At 45.6% G+C, this 20769-nt stretch overlaps 1 protein-coding gene across 1 annotated transcript in view; it reads left to right on the top strand.

Moving 5' to 3' along the window:
• The window catches only part of FAM20A (FAM20A golgi associated secretory pathway pseudokinase), a 58654-nt gene that overhangs the window by 20874 nt on the left and 17011 nt on the right, over positions 1-20769 (top strand). The window contains exons 2-7 of the mRNA XM_077328356.1: positions 1324-1505; positions 2487-2537; positions 5085-5163; positions 8422-8514; positions 13047-13162; positions 13860-14040. Of these exons, the coding sequence (XP_077184471.1) occupies positions 1324-1505; positions 2487-2537; positions 5085-5163; positions 8422-8514; positions 13047-13162; positions 13860-14040 (702 nt within the window). The remainder of the gene's footprint in view (positions 1-1323; positions 1506-2486; positions 2538-5084; positions 5164-8421; positions 8515-13046; positions 13163-13859; positions 14041-20769) is intronic.

Here is a 20769-nt window from a genome sequence, read left to right on the forward strand (position 1 = left end):
CTCAGTGGCTAAAAAGGCAAATGGATTTGGGCTGTATCAAAAGAAGTATAGTGTCCGGGTCGTACAAGGTGATGGTACTGCTTAACTCTGCTCTGGTTAGACCTTACTTAGAATGCTGTGTTCAGCTTTGGGCACAATTGAAGAAGGATGTAGACAAAGTGGAGCAGAAGGGATTGTGTCTGAGCTTGGCTCTTGTAGCCCTTTCTTGCATGCCCAGGGAAACACTGATCACCACTTTGGGATCAGAAGGTGAATTGCCTCCAGACCAGACTGACCAGGGGGGGGGCACCCTGATTGGCCCTGCTCCAACAGCTCCCACTCTCCCTCACCGAGCCCTCACCTCTCACCTCACAGATGTGCCTGGCTGCTACAGCCAGCACGTCTGTAAGTCTCCGCCCTCCATGGCCTTGCAGGGCCCCAGGTAAGGGGGAATCTGTGCCATTGCGGGGGGGCGAGGGGGGCGAGGAGGCCTTCCCCCCCAGGCCGAGAAGCACTCCCACGGCCTCGAGGCTGTTGGCAATCCTAACATGAAATCTCTCCAATATTCTCTACTTTATCATGTGAAAAGTATTTCATCAACAGATTGGACTCCATTTAGGGGCACTTGCTTAAACTGGGGCCCAAACTAAATGCAAGGCCAGTGTTTTATTATCAGAACTTCAGATGTGCGATTTGTCCCTGTAAAGCAGCTGGACAGAGAAGATATAGATCAGGCTTGTCATGCTGTGAAAGAAGGGCTTACTCTCCCTCCCATACTGCCTTTCCTAGTCGAAGATCCCCCATCCACTGCTTTTTTAAGCCCCAGTAAAGAAAAAATACTGTCTTTTTTCTATCTCAGTGCTCAAAGAAGTCTGAAGCCATTTTTGGAGCATGGGGAATCCTCGTCTCCAACATGACAATCCTGACCCTTTTCCTCTCCACCTTGGCAGCTTTTAGGGTCATATTATACATGTGGAATATGGTCATATTAGGGCTGCAAGCTCCGGGTTGGGAAATTCCTGGAGTTTTGAGGGTGGACCCGGGGAGGGGAGGGGGAGCTTCAGAAAGTTGTAATGCCATAGCGTCCACCTTCCAAAACAACCATTTTCTCCAGGGAAACCAATATCTGTCATCTGGAGATCAGCTGTAATTCCACAAACTCTCCAGTCCCGAACTGGCCGTTGGAACCCCAGGTCACATGGTTTGATTCCTGAATGGAGGCCTATCAGTTGAAGACAGTATTGTCACATGATAGCTATTAATGTGAAACTGAATTGACTTTACATGAAGGGAAGGAATGTGTTTGTAACTCAGGACTCCCCATGTTTTCATTCCATATTTCAGGAGACATAAGATTTATCAAGAGGAGCGCAACCTCACCTTGGACTCACTGATACAGCTGAAGCAGGAAGCAAGCTGGCTCCAGTTTCACCTGGGAATCAATCGCAATGCCCTGTATCCACGGTCTAGCCCTGCTGTTGACCAGCTTCTCCAGGACATGCCTCATTTCAGCACCATTAGTGCTGGTAAGCTGGCTTTTTGAATACCTGCCACTATTTAGAAAACCATCAACATAAGCAGGAGATAAGCTATGTGTTTCTTTGCTTACGGCTACCCGGAACATCAACAGATCCTAAATAGGATAGGACATGCGGTTAAATTTATTTATCCTTATCCATTGTTCCTCTTAATATTTGTGAAACAGCTAAGGGGATGGAGAGTGTCCTGGCTGTCCTAGTTGAAATAGAGCCAATCAGGGTGCTGCTGCAATGGAGAGGGAGAGAGATCTGCGCCTGCCAGTGTCCCGTGGGTCCTAGGGCCCATTGCATTCCTGGTTACAATGGGCTTTCTTGCTAGTTTATTATAAGTTAACAATATAATTTGTGCTTATTTTCTCTGTGCAACAGACCTTTGCACACCCAGGTTGGTTTCTACACATCAACAGTTTGAGTTGGAATAGGGCCAATCAGGGTGAAGCCAGCAAAGCTGGCTGCATCCTGATTGGCCCTGCACCTACAGCTCCCGCCCTCCCTTCCTGAATGCTAGTCACTTTGCTCTCAGATGCTGCAGAAGCCAGCACGTGAGAGAGACACAAAGAACCCTGCCAAACTGCTAATGAGCCCTGATTACCTGCTAAGGCTCCTGCTGTGAGGGAGGGAGAGAGAGACAGAGAGACAGAGAGTGCTGCTGCAAACGAGCCCTCATGTCCTGCTACAAATGAGCTCTGATTACATCCTATGACTCCTGCTGCTACAGAGAGAGAGAGAGAGATGCGCCTGCCGGTGTTCCCAGGGTCTGAGCGCGCATTGCATTCCTGGTTGTAATGGGCTTTCTTACTAGTCCATAAACAAAAGAGAAGCTGCATTGTAAAATCCTTAGTTGTCTAAAGACCCTGAATGGCTATGTGTCTAAAAGATCTAGATGACCCTGAGGCAGGCACACCTTATTGCCAAGAAAATGTCCATATTCAATGAGTTTGGATTTCACTGGTTTTCTTTTCCTTTCAGATTACAGTCAGGACGAAAAAGCATTGCTAGGTGTTTGCGACTGCTCGCAAAGTAGGTGAATGTACTTATTTCTGTTACGTGTCCTGCTTCATGCATTGGGTTAAAAACCTCCAGGTGGGATCTAATCTCCCAAACATAGAAATCAGTTCCCCTGGAGAAAATGACTGCTTTGGAGGCTAGACTATATGGCATTATGTCCTGCTGAGGTTCTTTCTCCCCCCCCCCCCAATCCTGTCCTCCCCAGGATTCACTTCAAAATCTCCAGTAATTTCCCAAACCACATTCAAATGGGTAGCCATGTTGGTCTGAAGTAGCACAATAAAATCAGAGTCCAGTAGCACCTTTAAGACCAACAAAGACTTATTCAAGGTGTGAGCTTTCGAGGGCTTGCTACTGGACTCTGATTTTATGGTTCCCAAACCAGAGTTAGAAACCCTGTTCATGGGTCATGGAAATAGTGTCTATTGATCAAAACAGTTTTAGTCATTAACCCTTCTATTGTTACTTCTGGGCCTTAGCTTGGTATGCCTTTTGCCCAGTCCCAAAGCATCTTTCCCTATTTAATATTTCCCTAAGAGCTAAGTGGACGGAGAGTGGGCATGGCCTGTCAGAGGCAGTGGCCAATCTGGATGCATGAAGCACGTCCCGATTGGCCCCTTCCTCTGACAGGCCACACCCACTCGCAACATTGGGCCAATCATTGGGCCAAAGTTCTGACGGGGCCCACCCACCCAGCCCAACCGGGGGAAATCTGGAGACATCACCGCCAGTCTGCCCCTGACCACTGCAGGAAGAAGAGGTCGGTAAGGCTGCTGAGGGGGATGAGAACAGAGGCTTGGACAGGCTGCGTCAGCCCTTTTCACCCCAAGGCTTTCCTAACTGTTGTGTCCAACTGTAACTTCCTTCACTTTGCCTGAGAACACTGAAAGCTATAATTCCAGGAGCTCTCCAGGCCCCACCTGGAGGCTGGCTACTCCTGGGTTAGAAATATTCCTGCCTCAGAGTCTGGCCTTCAAAGGAGCCATTTTTGCCTACATAGCTGATCATTATAATCTAGAGATGAGCAGACATCTAGATACTATGGTAGAGGCTTGCAGACTGCAGTTGAGGGGGGGGGGAGAGTTGTGCAGGTGTGTCCCTCCTGGGCTATGGTCAGCCCTTACCAGCAACTGTTTGTATTCTGGGATGCAGACAGACAGACTAGCATCAGTTCTGTGAGTCTGGAAAGTGCAGGAAGATCTAAATAAATATTTATAGCCTGAAACTGTAAATATTGAATAAGTAAATGGCTGGAGAGACATGGGAACTAAAGTGACTTTTTTCAAGCTTGGCCTGGCAAATAAAAAACAGTATAAAAACTCTTACTAAGGTCAAGACTGCTGTGCACAGAGAGATCTTCTCTTAGGGTTGCCAACTTCCATTTCAGGCTCTCTACCCCACCTCCATCACGGGGAATCTGCTATGGGGAGAGGAAGGGAAGACACTTGGAAACTGCTTTGAGACACCTGAGGCCTGCTGGGTCACTGAGGCCCATTCCCAGTTCTCTCAGACCTCTCATAGCCTCACATCCCTCATAGGTTGTCCATTGTGGGGAGATGAAGGGAAAATGTGTTTGTAAACCGTGTTGAGACTCCTTTGGGTAGTAAACAATAGGGTACAAAAATCCAGTTTTTCTTCTAATGAGCAAACATGAAAGAAGCATGTGGGCACATAACATTTTATCAAAAGTGAAAAAATGGAGACAGAAGGAGCAGGGTGGACATCTGTGTACTGTGACTACCCCATGTGTATTAGGGCAGGGGGACATTTCGATGTCTGTGGCCTAATTCGCACAAGAAGGGAAATGATGCAGAACTGGGAGGAATTGGTTGCCATTTAATTTCCCCCTAAGAAGAGTGTCCAGTCTGATTTTCCCTTCACGTATCTGAAAACATGGCTCTGGAAAGCTCATCTGTAACCACTATGCCATAATTTCCAAAGGTCAGTCCTCTCCCACACTCAATAAACATTCCAAGCCACAGGTTCTTGACACCCATCTCTCCACACCCATGCCCTCATTTGCCACCACACCACCACACCCTCCCACACAAACACACATTCAATCTCATGCCCTTACAGATTGAATAACTCCTCCCTTTCCTCTTCCCACCTCCAAGCTCTAGCGCCCGTTGTTTTCCTGGATACAACGGGCTTTGCCCCTCATTTAAATACAATTCTACTATGTTTTCTTCCCTTCCTTTATCACAGGGACATTTATCTTGAAGGTTTTGTCTTGCAGTTCATTAGTGTTTTTAATACCAATCCAAGCTTGGTTCGTAATGCACAAATTTAGAATGTCATTGATCAGTTGATAGTACATAGTTACCACTCATCTCAGATTCAGAGCACCCAGCAGTTACCTAGAAACACTTGTAGGAGGAGAAATATGATTAATCCCCCACCAGTCATTCCACAGTTGTGAGAAACTGCTGAGCTATCCTTTTTTATCAACATGCTCAGAATCTTGGATAGTAATGCATCACTATACAACATGTGCAAAATGGTAGAATTTTTCAAGTCTGTTTTTGACTGCAGACACAAATCTCTTTCATTTCTCAGTTGTAAAACCTAGTGGCGTGCATTTGAAAATTGTTCTACGGTTTGAGGACTTTGGGAAAGCTATGTTCAAGCCTATGAGGTAAGTTTACATTTACCTATGGTATGCTTCGATAAGATTCATAACTAAATCCAGTTTGGTGTAGAGAGCCAGTTTGGTGTAGTGGTTAGGAGTGCGGACTTCTAATCTGGCACGCCAGGTTCGATTCTGCGCTCCCCCACATGCAGCCAGCTGGGTGACCTTGGGCTCGCCACGGCACTGATAAAACTGTTCTGACCGGGCAGTGATATCAGCGCTCTCTCAGCCTCACCCACCCCACAGGGTGTCTGTTGTGGGGAAAGGAATGGGAAGGCGACTGTAAGCCGCTTTGAGCCTCCTTCGGGTAGGGAAAAGCGGCATATAAGAACCAACTCTTCTTCTTCTTCTTCTTCTAAACTTGTATTCAACACACTTCAAGTGGCACATTGTAGAATGGAGGCAGCACAGTGGGAGAACTGGCAGTTGGTCAGTAGTAAATGGTAGTCACTGTGTTGTGGAAGAACAACTTAAAAATGTAGTTTTAAAGAATGGTTTTCTTTAAGAATTTTCAATTATATCTGAGCAGCTTTGGAGACTGGTTAGGCGAACCTCTGCTTTTTCAGAGTTGAAGCTCAGAGTTAATGTTAATATACAGTGACTGAAAGCAGGATTTCCTCTCTGTTGCATTTCCCTACTTCTTGGATTGTACAATTTCATATGCTCATGTTTTAATTTGTTCTTTATAAAGGTTCTTTTGCCATTCAATTCTGTATAATGTAGTTTCTGGTATATTATTTATACCCTGGAGCTCTGCAAACAGAAGCAAGAGCAAGTTTGGCAGAAAACTTGTGTCAAACTTCAAAGACATCTTTTATGAATTCTTAGGAGATGGTAATAAAGGGCACAAAAAAAGGAATATTTTGTGGCCCCATTGCCTCCGCCAGCTCTGGCCCATTGCAATTATTTAAAATGAACCAGTCTCTGATATTCTTACCTATAGGACTGTCCAAAATTATACAATTGGACATTAGCTGTGAGGTTTTGAAAGTTTTTTTGGGGAGAAGATCTTGTCACTCCACACGACTTATCTGCTGACTTTGATGCAGTTATGGAATTAGAGTTCCCTTGGCTGTCTCAAGGTCCTATTTTGGACAACTGGTCAATCTGGTCTCTTTGGCTGATCTGGATAGGATTCTTGTGGCTGTTCAGCTTACCATGTGTCCCCAGCCTAGACCCATGTCCTTCACGGTTAGTGAAAACCTGCGATAATTAGATTCAGGTTCCTCTCTAGGAAATTATCAATTTCTCGCTAACTGAGGACCTTCTTGGAAAGACTGAACGAGGCTGTGGTTAGGCTACTTTTGAAAAAAATAATGCTGGATCCAGCCGACCCTGCAAACTACACCCATTTGACATTTCTGGGTAAGGTGGTTGAGCATGTGGTTGCAGAACAGCTACAGAGTTTCCTGGAAGAAGCATCAGATCCATTCCGGTCCAGCTTCTGATCTGACCATGGCTGGAGACAGCTCACAATCTCCAGAGACAGTTGGATCTAGGTGGGTTGGCACTACTGTTATTAGATCTAACAGCGACATGCAACATGGTCAGTCATGGGCTATTAGCACAGCATGTAGCTGATTTGAGGGTTCAAGGTGCTACCCTTAAATGGCCCCAGTCTTTCCTCTGAGGCTGGGGATAGAGGGTGTCCCACGGGGAGCTATCCTTCCCTGGTGTTGTTTAACACCTATATGCATCCCATAGCCTAATGATCCATCATTTTGGGATGAGGTGTCAGCATTATGATGATGACATCCAACTATATCTGTTGATGGATGGCCATCCATCTATACCCTCATATTCTCTGGCCAGATGTCTGGAAGCTGTGGTTTGCCAAAGCAGAGTCAGCTGAAGTTCACTCCAGCTAAGCAATAGATGAGGCGAAGGCTGGTGCCAGGCCAAGGCACCACTATTGTTGCTCAGATGCCTGCAGCAGCTTGAAGCAATCATCTAGCTCTGACTGCCTGGATGTGAGCTCGCAATGCTTTGACCCAGTTCTGGCGCTGTACTCAGAGTGCACACTTCTGCCATACTGAGCTGCACACCCCTCTTTGACAACGTATGATCTGGCCACGTATGGGAAGGCGACTGTAAGCCACTTTGAGACTCCTTCTGGTAGAGAAAACCAGCATATAAGAACCAACTCTTCTTCTTCAGTGGGCAGGAAGTGGTTTGTAATTAGAACAAGGGTCAGGGTTGCCTGGAAAGCCTTTTATAAACTGGCTGTCTGAAGTATTTCAGTCTGATTAGAGGCTCTCTTCCCATGTTAAGTGATTGGTAATAATAATAAATATTATTAAATAAAATTATATAGTATTTAATATAATATTTAATATGATATTTAATGATGTTAAATATTATATTGTTAAAATTATAAATAAATATTATTAATAATAATATTAAAAACTTTAAAAGCTCCATGGGGGGCCCTTGGTCCAGTCACTCTTTCAGCCTAGCCTACCTCACAGGGTTGTTGTGAGGACAGGGTGGAGAGAGACTACATGCTCCACCATGTGCTTCAGGGAGGGAAGGAGGGGGGGAGGGAGGGATAAATCCAACGTGAGGAAAGGTTCCTCTGGCAAATGTTAAAAGGTAATTCAAAGAGAGAGAGAGAGAGAGAGATTGAACAATGGCTTCCTAATTGACCTTCTTATTGGCACAGATCTTATCCCCAAACAGTTTAATAGCGCCTGTTGTGTTTTTTCACACAATGCGTACTATTGCTAGTGTTGAATAATGCCTTTTGGCAATCATTTCTGGCTGAATTTTCCTGTCTCAGTAGTCTGGGCTGAGAGAGGCCATTTGCTTTAACCCAGTGATGCTCAGAGGTTTGGGAGCCGCTTATGGCTTTTTGACATGCCCCCTGTGGGTCCTCTGAGCATCATTCCCGAATGCAGCAAACATACTGTCTTTCAGGGAACTGGACAAGGCCCTTGGCTAGTGGGCCCTGTGCTTGGCAGGGGTTCCTAGCGTGAAACTGGTTTGAGAAATGGGTAAGCTATGAGCCACCCTGAGGAGCAGGCCTCATATCAGAGATGGAAGTAAATGTGGCTCTCTTGGTTGACTGATGATAACTGTGAGTTGCACAGTTAAATACCACTCCTTTAACTATTAAGTGAATAGAAATAGACTAAAGGAAGTAAATCTGCTTATTAGGTCATTATTTAACATATCCTAATTATTTCAGCTGCTGTTCAATAGCTAACCCTTCTCTCTGTTTATTCTTTTCTCTTTCTGGTTAAATAACCTTGATCTTTCTTGCAGACAGAAACGAGGAGAAGAGACTCCAGAAGACTTTTTCTATTTTGTTGACTTTCAAAGACACAATGCAGAAATAGCTGCTTTCCACCTGGACAGGTAATTCATGAGACAGTGTCTCAAAGCCTGAGTTAGGTGAGAAGCACAGGCAAAATAACATTTCCCCATCAGCAGAAGCACAGTCATTAGGTTTTTCCAACCTCCAGGTAGTGATTGGAGTTCTCTTGGAATTACAGCTGATCTCCAGGCAACAGCAATCAGTTAACTGGGAGAAAATGGCTGCCTTGGAAGGCAGGTCTATGGCATTATACTCTAGTGAAATCCAAAACCCCACCCTCCTCAGACTCCACCTCCAAAATCTCCTGGTATTTCCCAACCCAGAGCTGGAGGCCCTAGTTATCATGAAGAGCTATGAATCCAGGTTTCATAGATACGTTAAAGAAATCTATTGGGAGCTGTCTAGAGCAAGAATTTCTATGAAGGTGGTGGTTTCAAGGACCATTAAGATGAACACTGATGGAGCCTCAAGGTAGCTGATAACACATTTTTCTGTTTCATAGTCAGAGGAAACTGCAGGAACTGACACCTCAGATCAGCAGTATCTGAGGTCCATTCGCTATTTCTAAGAGCATGTTCGCTATTACAGAAGAGCATGTTCCTTTTGCACACAGTCCAGAGAGAAAGTCTAAATCAATCTGAACTCCATCCCTGCACCCTATCAATCATACCTCTGCATTCTCTTGAGGCGAGGGGGAGAAAGTAACTTCCAGTCTATTAACATTTGGCTGTGTGGTGACTCATTGTCAAGAAAAGGTTACTTTGTCTGGCTGAGGGAACATAGATGAGAAGGGGAGACTCTGCAGATCTGTAAGGAGCCCACATTGGAAGAGAGAGTCAAGAAAGTCTGTGCTACTGGGAGAAGAGCTCTCGCCAAAGCAAGGCGAGATTCCGCCGTTGTTATCCAGCATGGTAGGGTCAAGTTGTATGCCTGAAACTAGGAAACATACAGGGAAGAATGGCATTTTGACTACTGGCTCTGGGTACAGAACACTCTAAAGAAAGGGAACGTTCCATTTTTTTAAATCCTCACTGTGTGACTATTGTTGGTGCTCATCCATAGAGCTGCCAATGTGCATTATGACTCTTAAGGGAGAGAACCTAGATTCAACCAAATCCAAAGTCTTATTCAGAGAGGGATCTCATACCCACAGGTTCTCACACATTGTCACATCCATGTTCTTCAGAATTTATTTGAATTATCAGAATTTATCTATTTTGTATTACTTGGTACATTACAGTTTCATTGGTATACAAGAAGGGTTGCCAAGGGGCAGTCTGAAGGTCTGCATCTTTAAATCCACCAGTGCTGCAGGAGATGAGTTACTTACCAGTTCACCCTCATGCCCTGCATTTACCTACTCTCCTGCTGTATGAAAAAGGCCCTCTCCATATGAGCCACACAACAGTCGGCCTACTGAATATCTAATACATTTTTATGCCACTGTTCCTGCTGAGAGTACAGGGTAACATACTGGGTTCTCCATTCCATCCTCATGACATTCTATCCACACAGTCAACGTGAAAATAAGGTGACCAGATTGTCCCACTTTTGGAGGGACATCTGGGGGTACCTGGCAAATTGTACCGATGTTGAAATTAAAAAAAATATGTTACAATACTATTTTTGCGTTCTATGCGCTCTATGAAACTTTTTGTTGCTCCATATAGACCAAATTTTTAATCAAGAACCCCCCCCCCCCCAGTCAATGGTGTCCCGCTTTACCAGTGTTAAAATTTGGTCACCTTAAAGGCCCACCCAATTAATCTCCCTGCAGCATGGGACTATGAACCCAGGTTTTTCATCTCCAGCCCTCTACCACACTGTGTGGGGAACAGAGACAGAAGGCACTGCTGAGACCCTGCCTGCTGATATACTGTGGATTTAAAAATACTTCCCATTTGGAGAATGTATATGTAATAATCTTAAGGATGATCTTTCACGTCTTCATATTGACAGGCAAATTGATCCCTAGAATTAGATAAATAGATGGTTTAAGATAGGAATTGCCTTAAGTAGTTTCCACATGGCAGTTTTGTTCTGGCTTGGCATTTGAGTTGGAGCAGGGTTTTTTGGCTAATCCATATGACATTATCCCTTAATCATCCACTTTGCTGGGAATTCAGAGCAAATAGCAGATTGTGGCAACAGACTGTTGTATTACTATAAAGCTTTCTGGTGGGGACAGTTATGGAAGTGTGGGGGAAACTGCCATGTGGATGCAGTGAGAGCGACACAGAAAATCACTGCTGTATGGAAACAACCCCTAGATAGCAGACAAAATTGCTAAGACAATCTAATTCATGATTTTTATCTCAGAGTCCTGTGTGTGCTCAAGCAACTCTAGTAAATAAAACCCCCCAGCTTCCTTATCTGTAAGGAGATAGTTACTGCTCTTAAAAAAATATTGTACTAATCAAACAACATGCTCTAATATTGTAGACATATGTTCCTCTTTTGAAAAGATTGACCCTTGTTCCAGCTTAGTACAGCTCCCTGCAACCCAATTAATGCATGTCCCTGACTTCCAACACCAAAGCTTTGGAGTGACTCATTTTCATGAAGACAGTTTGATAAGGCAACCTCAGAAGTTAGATCAGGCCTGCAGGATATATGACACAGCAAGTCTAACAATGCACCTGCTTTGGATGGTCGCCACGTTTACCACCTGTCTTAGAGTGCCCAAACAGGGCTTAATGGATGGCTGTTTTTGGCTTGGCATGTAAGAAGTTGTGCAGGCCCAAGCTAGATCTAAGCTGTTTTGTGTTTTTTAATGCTCAGTTAGCAACAGACTGAAAAGCCAGTTCCATCTGTACTGGGGGCCTGTTCTCTGCCAGCATTACTCAGCCTGCCTGGCGGTTACTGACTCACCAACCAATAATGTTTTGTTTTGCTGACAAACAGCACCAAGTCCCAGAGCACTATTTACAGTGTTTGTGAGTCAGCCTAGACAGTGGCAGCATCTTGCATTTCAAAGTATCTTCCAACCTTCTGCATGTTGGATGGGGCTCTTGCTAGTATTACAAATTGCAGAGAGAGACTTGGTGTAGTGCTAAGGATGATAGTGATGAAAGCAAACTAAAAGTCAGAAGACTGAAGCCATATTGGGTGGTTTGGGTCTCACAGATGGGTTGTGTGCATTCTCAGTAGTCCTTATAAAAGTAGAAGCACTAAAATTAATCTTTGGTGTCTCACTTGCACTAGGTGAAAGCAGCAGTAGTATCCCAACTACCTTTTCCATGTGCACAAGTCATAGCACAAGGGATTTCTCCTAACAGCATTTTCAAAAGGAAAATGCAATAATGTGGGCCATCTGTTGTATATTGTATTGCTCCATGTACTTGTTAGTTCATTAAAAACTATATTAATGTACAGCATTTTGCTTCAGCTGCTGTGCTACCGCTTGCAAAAGTAGAACTGAGCTAAGTAAATTTTTTTGGTATGCATTCCTGGATCCAATCCCATGTTAATGTTCCATGCATGAACGTGGGGGCTACCAGCACAGAGTTAGTGGTCATATTGTATGTAACCCAATACAAAGAGGGATTCCCCCAGCTTTAATAGGTGGTAGCAGATGGGGTTTCAGCCTTCCTCAACTTTTTTACTGTTGAGAAACCCTTGAAACATTCCTCAGGCTTGGAGAAACCCCAGAAGTGGTATGATTGTGCAGAATATGGTTGGGAATCCGGCTGCGGAGGGGAGGGGGCAGACGTATGGCTTCCCAAAGGCCTGGAAAGCAATACCCGGGGCCTTGCAGATGCCCCGGGTGTGCTTTCCAGGCCCCCGGGTAGCCACCCAGTGGCGGGGGAGAGAGGGAGCACTTCCCGGGGGCATGGAAAGCACATCCGGGGCCTCGCTTATGTTGGCCTCAACAATATATGCTTGGTGGAAGAGTGACATCTTGCAGGCCCCTCATAACTTTAGTAGTTCTGATAGAATCCAGATTGTTTTGAGCCTTAAAGTACTAGTTTCACTTAGGTCCTCCTATGCAGGGTCCTTAGCATAATGTTAATCCCGGCTGTGGAATTATTTATGATGTTATCCGGAAGATTGTAGGGAGGAGAGGCAGATAGTTAAAAAAAAAAAATTAAAACCACTTACCTATTCCCAGGTTGTTCTTTTGGGGCCTATCGCTCTTACATCCTTTATATGAAAACAGCAAACTGGCTACAGCTCTTGTTCATTTGGTGTAGCAAAAGTGATGTAAAACAGAACAACCACAAAACACACAGGAAATAGCAATAAGGGACAACAGTGGGCAGTCCCATTTGAATCCTTGGTTAGAGTGAACTAAGTATGGGGAACAAACTGACCAGATTTGGTTCAGGAAGGGAGCAATCTTATATAGGCGTGCTCAGAAATAATTTATATTTTATGAATTGGGTCTTACTTCCAAGAAAATGTTCTTAGGATTGTAGCCGAAGAAGTTTTCAAAGGAGCTGAACACACTTTTCTGTCGATTAATGAAATTGATCTTTTTCTTTTGATTACTCTGAGAAATATTTTCCTTCATCAACATAGTTCTGTAATTCTAATCGATTCCCCGTCTTTTTCCCACCCCTGATCCCCCCAGAATACTGGATTTCCGTCGTGTCCCTCCAGTGGTTGGGAGACTGGTTAACATCACTAAAGAAATCTTAGAGGTTACTAAGAATGAAATCCTACAAAGTGTCTTTTTTGTTTCACCTGGTAAGTCATTATATGTCGAAGGGGAAAATATGCATTACACATAGGGTTGCTGACACTGCAGTATGAAGGCCACATTGAAAAGATGGCACTTTTGTGTGAGCAAACTACACACATTCATCTCTTGAAGTGGAAATCACCACTTCCTACATAGTGAGCATGCAGTAAAATGTAGATGTGCATATTCTGTACATGTGATAGTCAGGGGTAGTCAAACTGCGGCCCTCCAGGTGTCCATGGACTACAATTCCCATGAGCCCCTGTCAGCAAATGTGGCAGTGGCTCATGGGAATTGTAGTCCATGGACATCTGGAGGGCCGCAGTTTGACTACCCCTTGTCTATACAGTCTGCATGCTTTTGGCCTACAAAAGGGAGCTACTTGTATAGGAAATTGGTCCCAATTGAAGTGTTTTTCCTACGCTACAAAACAGGATGTGAGAGAACAATTCCCATGGTGTTTGCCCTCCTTCCTGGTATGCCCATTGATCAGCGATGAATGGAAACACTGCTATTGTTAAATGCTCAAAACTCCTGAGTCACTCATGGATAGCTGTGTCTTGAAGATTAATAATGAGTAGGCTTCTAAAATGGTTTTCTAAGCCCATGATATAATTACAATTTTGCCTAACCCTAAAAGCTATGGACATTACACAAGTTGTGTTCTCTTCCTCTCACTCATACATTCTGCTTTTTTCATAGCCAGCAATGTATGTTTTTTTGCCAAGTGTCCTTATATGTGCAAGACGGAATATGCTGTATGTGGGAACCCTCATCTGTTGGAAGGATCTCTTTCTGCTTTCTTGCCATCCCTCAACCTGGCTCCAAGAATCTCCATTCCAAACCCGTGGATACGATCCTACACCTTTGCTGGAAAAGAGGAGTAAGTGGGTAAATGAACCTCTATCTTTGTCTACTACTATGCTCATTATATAGCTTCCTATGTGTTTGGTACATATACTGGGTTTGGACCCTCTCAGAAGTCTTACAAAGGTCAGTATTATTTTCATATTGCAAACAATAGAGCTCAAAGCAGAAGGATTGAAATCTAGGTCTCCCAGACCTCAATTTTCTAGTCACTGGACTGCATAGGATTAGATCACAAAGCAGTGGTCTGTAAGCCATTAGTCAGAACCCCCAGATATGTAACTTATAGATTCACTGTCACCTTCCTGCACTCCTTGCCTGCATTGTCCAAGAAATAAAATCATAGAATTGGAAGGTACAATACAGGCCATCTTGTCCAACCCCCTAAGCATCCAGGATAAGTATCCAGCTGCTGCTTAAAGACCGCCAGTGAGGGAGAGCTCACCACCTCCTTAGGCAGTTGATTCCACTGCTGAACTACTCTGACAGAATTTCCCCCCCCCCTCATATCTAGCCAGTACCATTCCATATGTAGTTTAAATCCATTACTGCAGGTTCTAAGCTCTGCTGCCAACAGGAACCTTTCCCTGCCTTCCTTTAAGTGACAACCTTTCAAATGCTTAAAGAGAGCAATCCTGTCTCTTCTCAACCTCCTCTTCTCCAGGCTGAACATTCCCAAGTCCCTCAGTCTGTCCTTGTCACTCTCCTCTGCACCCTCTCAATTTTGTACACATCCTTTTGAAGTACTCCAGGTGCAGTCTGCCAGATGCGGTAGTGGACATCAATGTATGTGAAAGAGAGGGGTAACCCACTAGTCCTCTCCCTCCTAGCATATAGGTAGAATTTTGCCTCCACTGAAACTTATCTGCCATTCCCTTTCTAGTAACCAAACAAACTACAAAGGGAACACAGACAATGCACTAAGCAAACAAAAACAAAAAGGTCCATATGAACCCAGCCACTGAGGAAATGATGTAGAACTTATAGTGTATTTTTCAACAACAATATATTAATTAACAATGCAATTAGTACATAAACAAATATGAACCATCAGCATAGCTCTAACAAGCCAATAAAAACGTACACAACAGATAATACAGTAATAAACAATCCAGAGATGGATAGCAGAATATTAACACAGCCACCACAGTTGGCCAGCCAAATGCAATACAAAGAATGCTATCTTATCTTCTCATAGCAAAACAGTGTTCAAGAAGAATTCACGCCCAATGTGTTTCATCACCACATCAGATTTCTTCAAGGGGCAGACCAATGCTGTAAATCTGGACAAGTCTATGAATTTTAGAAAAGACTTCTAATGTGGTTGAAACAGACCACTAATAAATCTTGAAGAGCATGACCAGGTTTTCAAAGTTAAATGGCCTTTTTGTGGGAAAGAAAGCTCAGCATGCCAAAATTCCTCAAATGACTGTTCAAACTACGAACAAAGATGCATGGGGAAATTATATCAGCACAAGTGTTACAAAAACGAAGAAAAGAAACAAAACATGAGGGCTAGCTAAGTTCTACAAGTCATTGTTTTAACCTTGACATTCCTTTCACAGGAATGGGCACAAGAAAACCTGGACTTTTGAAACAGAGGCTGGTTGATATATACTTCAATGAGTTTCTCTCCATTCTTTGTTCTTGATTTGTGCAACTTTCACAGAGCAGGCTAAACCTTTTAACTCTTTGCCTGCCAACTGGAAGGAGCTCTGTTTTGATTTATCTTGAAAAGGGGGCTGAGTCACCATATTTCCTGCCATTTATCTTTATTCTTAAACCGCCCGCGGCGCCGTGGGCACCGCGGACTAAATAAAACGCTAAGGGCTGGTGGGGAGGAGTTAGGGCGGGCTCTGTCCGGGATAAAAACTCGGAGGAGTGAATCAGGAGCCGCGAAGCGCCTCCTGATTCACTCCTCCAAGTGTCAATCCTGGACCAAGGAGGCAATGGGTCCTTGGCCGCCATTGCGGCCCATTGCGTCCTTGGCCGCCATTGCCTTCGCCTCGATGCGGGGAAAGGAGCAGGGCCGCCGCGTCCCGCACCCCTGCCGGCCTCCAGCACTCACCACCGCCGCCGCGCCCAGCACGGAGCCTCCCACATCGGCCAGACACAACAAGGCCGCCACCCACCCGCTCCACCATCCACTGCATGACAACGACGACACCCACCGCCCTCCGACCTCCTCAAACGCCGCCGCCCCCAACCACCAACCTGGCGCCTGGAACCCAAGACCAAGAAGACTTTGCCAACGCCGCTGCGACCTTGAAGATGGATGCTGTGACGACGAGGCCGCCGCCGATCCGCGCCGCTGCCGCCGCCTACAACCACCACCAGCCCGCTTCGCTAACCACCTCCCGATCCGCCTCCCTTCGACAGCGGCCGCATCCGCTGCCATTTGATGCCTCACCGCCGTGAGGCAAGGGAGCCCCCGGCAGCCACGTGCAGGCCCCCACCCTTCCCATCCCCACCCCCGCTACACAACTAACCAACGCTGCTGCTGATCGTCCACACGCGGCCGCCCCCGCCCCTGCCTGCCCCCTTTCCACCCCCACCCCCGCAACACAACTTACCTGTCGCCGCCTCCCCACCTGTCCCTGGCCTTCACCACCACCGCCACGCCCACGGCCGCACGCCCAATTGCCTGGCGCCATTACGGCGCGCTAAGACCATCCAACCCGCTCCACTGTCGCCGGCCGTGGCGCGCCTGCCCCACCGCCGCTAGCACCGCGCCTGTGCTGCTGCCACCGCCAGCTCTGTCGTCGCCACTGCTGCGCCTGCGCCACCGCCGCCACCAACACGCCTGCCCTGCTCCTGCAAGTGCCACGGCTGGCCTGCCGCTGCGCCGCAGCTGCACCTGGTCGTCTGCCTCATGGCCGCCCGCGACCCATTGTAGCCGCGCCTCCTGGACGCTCAGGACCCGCACTACCACGACTCAGGTACACTTCTGTCCATCCCAGGCCAGCCCCACAGAAGCCTTCCACGGTCCCAGGGGGCCCAAGGCTTCTCCAGCCCCACGGACGCCGCGTCCTGCCTTGCCGAACCGCCCCACGCTGTCCCCTGCCTACCGTCGAGCCCTTCACACTCTTGGGGGGGGAACATCTAGCGCCCATTTTATTTTGTGATAAAATGGGCTTTAAATCTAGTCTAGTCATAATGAAGTACTCATTTTTAGTTGTTAGGGCCCTAACTGAGAATATCCAGTGAATTATCCTGCCTCTTCTTAACAAGAGGATTTTATGCCCAGTTCCCATAAGGATATATTTTCACCAGGGGCCTCATAGGGTGTAAACCAGGGCAACTTGTAGTTCTTTATCATAACAAGTACCACCCGCAGGACCACTAACCCCTATAAAGGCACATTTTTACAGCTTTTGGGAAAGATTCATTGTAGATGTACATACAGAGAGATTAAAGGCTCCAGGTCCTTTCCTCTTTGCACAAATAATAAGAGGTGCAGTAGATGCAAAAGATTCCTCCATTGCTTTGATTCCTGGCTTGTTCCTAACAAGGGTGTTTGAGTTGTACTTTCTGTTTCCAGATCGTTTATTCTAACACCCATGGACTAGGTTTCAACTCAAGGGTATAATTCTGTTTTCCAGGGGCATCACATCAAAATCACAAGATGTCATAGTCCCATTGTATATGGCACTGGTCAGACCACACCTGGAGTACTGTGTGCAGTTCTGGAGGCCTCACTTCAAGAAGGACTTAGATAAATTTGAAAGGGTACAGAGAAGAGCGACGAGGATGATCTGGGGCCAAGGGACCAAGCCCTATGAAGATAGGTTGAGGGACTTGGTAATGTTCAGCCTGGAGAAAAGGAGGTTGAGAGGGGACATGATAGCCTTCTTTAAGTATTTGAAAGGTTGTCACTTGGAGGAGGGCAGGATGCTGTTTCCGTTGGCTACAGAGGAGAGGACACACAGTAATGGGTTTAAACTACAAGTACAATGATATAGGCTAGATATCAGGGGAAAAAATTCACAGTGAGAGTAGTTCAGCAGTGGAATAGGCTGCCTAAGGAGGTGGTGAGCTCCCCCTCACTGACAGTTTTCAAGCAAAGGTTGCATACACACTTTTCTTGGATGCTTTAGGATGCTTAGGGCTGATCCTGTGTTGAGCAGGGGGTTGGACTAGATGGCCTGTATGGCCCCTTCCAACTCTGTGATTCTGTGATCTTGTATTGCCTGGAATTAAAGGAACCAGTGGTGGGGGGGGGGGCAGGTACTTCCCTCCCTCTTGACTGATCTTCCCTGATAGATGTGCATTTAAAAGAAATAGTGGAGTTTCTTCTCAGAAGCAGAGACTGTCCCACCCTTGACCACTGGAGAACTAAGGAAAGGAAGGAAAGGAAGAGAGAAACAGACTGCTGAAAATATGAGAGCTGAACCTTGTTAGGAAGCTGCAGCCTAGCAATGACCATAGCAGCAATGAACAGTACTGGCTAGCCTTACTTTGTTCTAATCCTGCCTTGATTGATGGGTTTAGTGGGATAAGCAAGCTCTTGCCTTCTTGTAGCAAACAAGCAAAGCAAGTGGAAAGCAGCCTTACTGTGCTTTGTCTTCTCAGCACCCCCAGTGGCTGAAGTGTGGAACTACATTAGAATTAAAGTAAATTCGATGTATTCTGGCTTCAAGGGCTATCCTTCTGACTTGGGCCCCAGACATTTTGTCAATCCCCACGTCAGAGGTCCTGCCTAGGTCTCTTTATAAGTAGAGGTGAAGTTCTTGTTTGGTGTGATGTCCTGGTGGGACTCTCTTCTACAGTGTTAAAGAAGGCAAAGTTGTCCTTTCTTTGGAGATAAGTAATCAACACCCTGGTTGCCTCAAGTGGAAGACAGTCCTAGTCTAACATCTCTGTGAATGTTAGTGGAAGTTTTGGACAGCATTCAGACATCACAATAAACTGTTTTATAAACTATTATTTGATGTTTGATCAGTCTTAGTTGTGAGGTCTAAAGCAGATAGTCCAAAAACTGAGAGTTATCGATTGATATCAAACTAGGGTTTTCAACAGATTAAGTAAAGGTTACATTAAGAGTAATTTGTTATAGTGTCTGGATTTCCAAACTGCAATTTGTCAAGTAGCACCACCCTTCACAGGTGGCAGCCCAGAGAGGGACAGAAGTATAGCATGACATCCTGCCACCTGGGAACCAGGAAGGATGCAAAGCAGACAAACTGGGGGTTTCAGCACACACTAGGATTTGTTCCTTATATCTGGTAGATTAACCAGGATTTTTGCATAAATAGCAGTCATTTCCTGTGACATCTGAATGTAGCAATGATTTATCTGGTAAAGTTATTCATCCTCTGGCATGTTAAAGTGACACCAAATTTTAAGGACAGAAAATATTCCCAATTTACTATAGTAAATTGTACAGATACAACAGGGCAGTGAGTCAATATGCTATTGGAAATAGACTTATCTCCTGAATTTATGAAGGGGGAATTAGCAAGTCTAAGAGACTAATAGGAAACACAAGAACTCAGGCAAAGCAGATAAATATCAAATAAAGACTAAATTTTATTTTTTTTTAAATCTAGACAATTTAGATTTAGAGCCTCTTGTGGCGCAGAGTGGTAAGGCAGCTGTCTGAAAGCTTTGCCCATGAGGCTCTCCCCTCCCCATGAGGCTGGGAGTTCAATCCCAGCAGCCGGTTCAAGGTTGACTCAGCCTTCCATCCTTCCGAGGTCGGTAAAATGAGTACCCAGCTTGCTGGGGGGTAAACGGTAATGACTGGGGAAGGCACTGGCAAACCACCCTGTATTGAGTCTGCCAAGAAAACGCTAGAGGGCGTCACCCCAAGGGTCAGACATGACCTGGTGCTTGCACAGGGGATACCTTTACCTTTACCTAGACAATTTAAACTGAAAAATTCTTCAAAATAACACATACAGTATCATTTGGAGAGGAATAAAGATTATCGCATCCAAGATAGAGGAATCAGTTGGGGCAAAATAGACGTACAACCTGTCCTGAAGATGAGCGGAACTGTTGAAGAGCAAAGAGAGACAGGCGGACAGGCACAAGACCCGCTTATATCTGGCGACCTATATGGTACTGAGAAGCGTGCACACTGAAACAAGTTTGCTCCTTGCTGAAGTAGCCAAAAACATAGCCTGCAACCTTACCTAGCATTGCTTGGCTTGAGACAATGCAGGGAAGGGATTAGTGTAAGAAATTAAAAGGTTGCAACAAGGGTGATTTCCTGGGTTTTATTGGCACTGGGCTTTTTATTCTCTATCAGCTTGGATTTTAAAGAGCAATTTGCACCTGATCCAATTTCCGGTCTGATGTCAGTCATGTTTGCAACTTCATCTGCAACTCCATCTGCAACTTCCTGGGTCCACTTTAGAGTGATACCACATTTTCCCTGGGATATCTGAGAGTGGATCTGATCCACTTAATTGGAATAAAGCACTCTGAAAGCCCATTTTTCCATGTGCAGATGTTTGGCTTTCAGATTTGCTTCCCTCCCCTCTCCTAGCCTGGCCATGCCTCCATTGTTCTCCCTGGGGCTGCCATCTCGACTTACCCCCTCCCCTTCATGGTCTAGCAGCAGAGCCAGTTAGGAAAACAAAAATCAACAAGCCACCTCATGCTCCTCCTTCGGCACCTCCCCCTCCCCCAGCTTGCTCTGGCCGTAGAGTAGGAGGGCAAAAGGCTGAAAGCCCTCTCCACCCTCCTGCTGCTTCAATGCTGGCTGGAATTTCATACAACCCCATTTCTCTCCCCTTTT

The sequence above is a fragment of the Paroedura picta genome, chromosome 3 (genome assembly GCF_049243985.1).
Source record: "Paroedura picta isolate Pp20150507F chromosome 3, Ppicta_v3.0, whole genome shotgun sequence".
Taxonomy (NCBI): Eukaryota; Metazoa; Chordata; class Lepidosauria; order Squamata; family Gekkonidae; genus Paroedura; species Paroedura picta.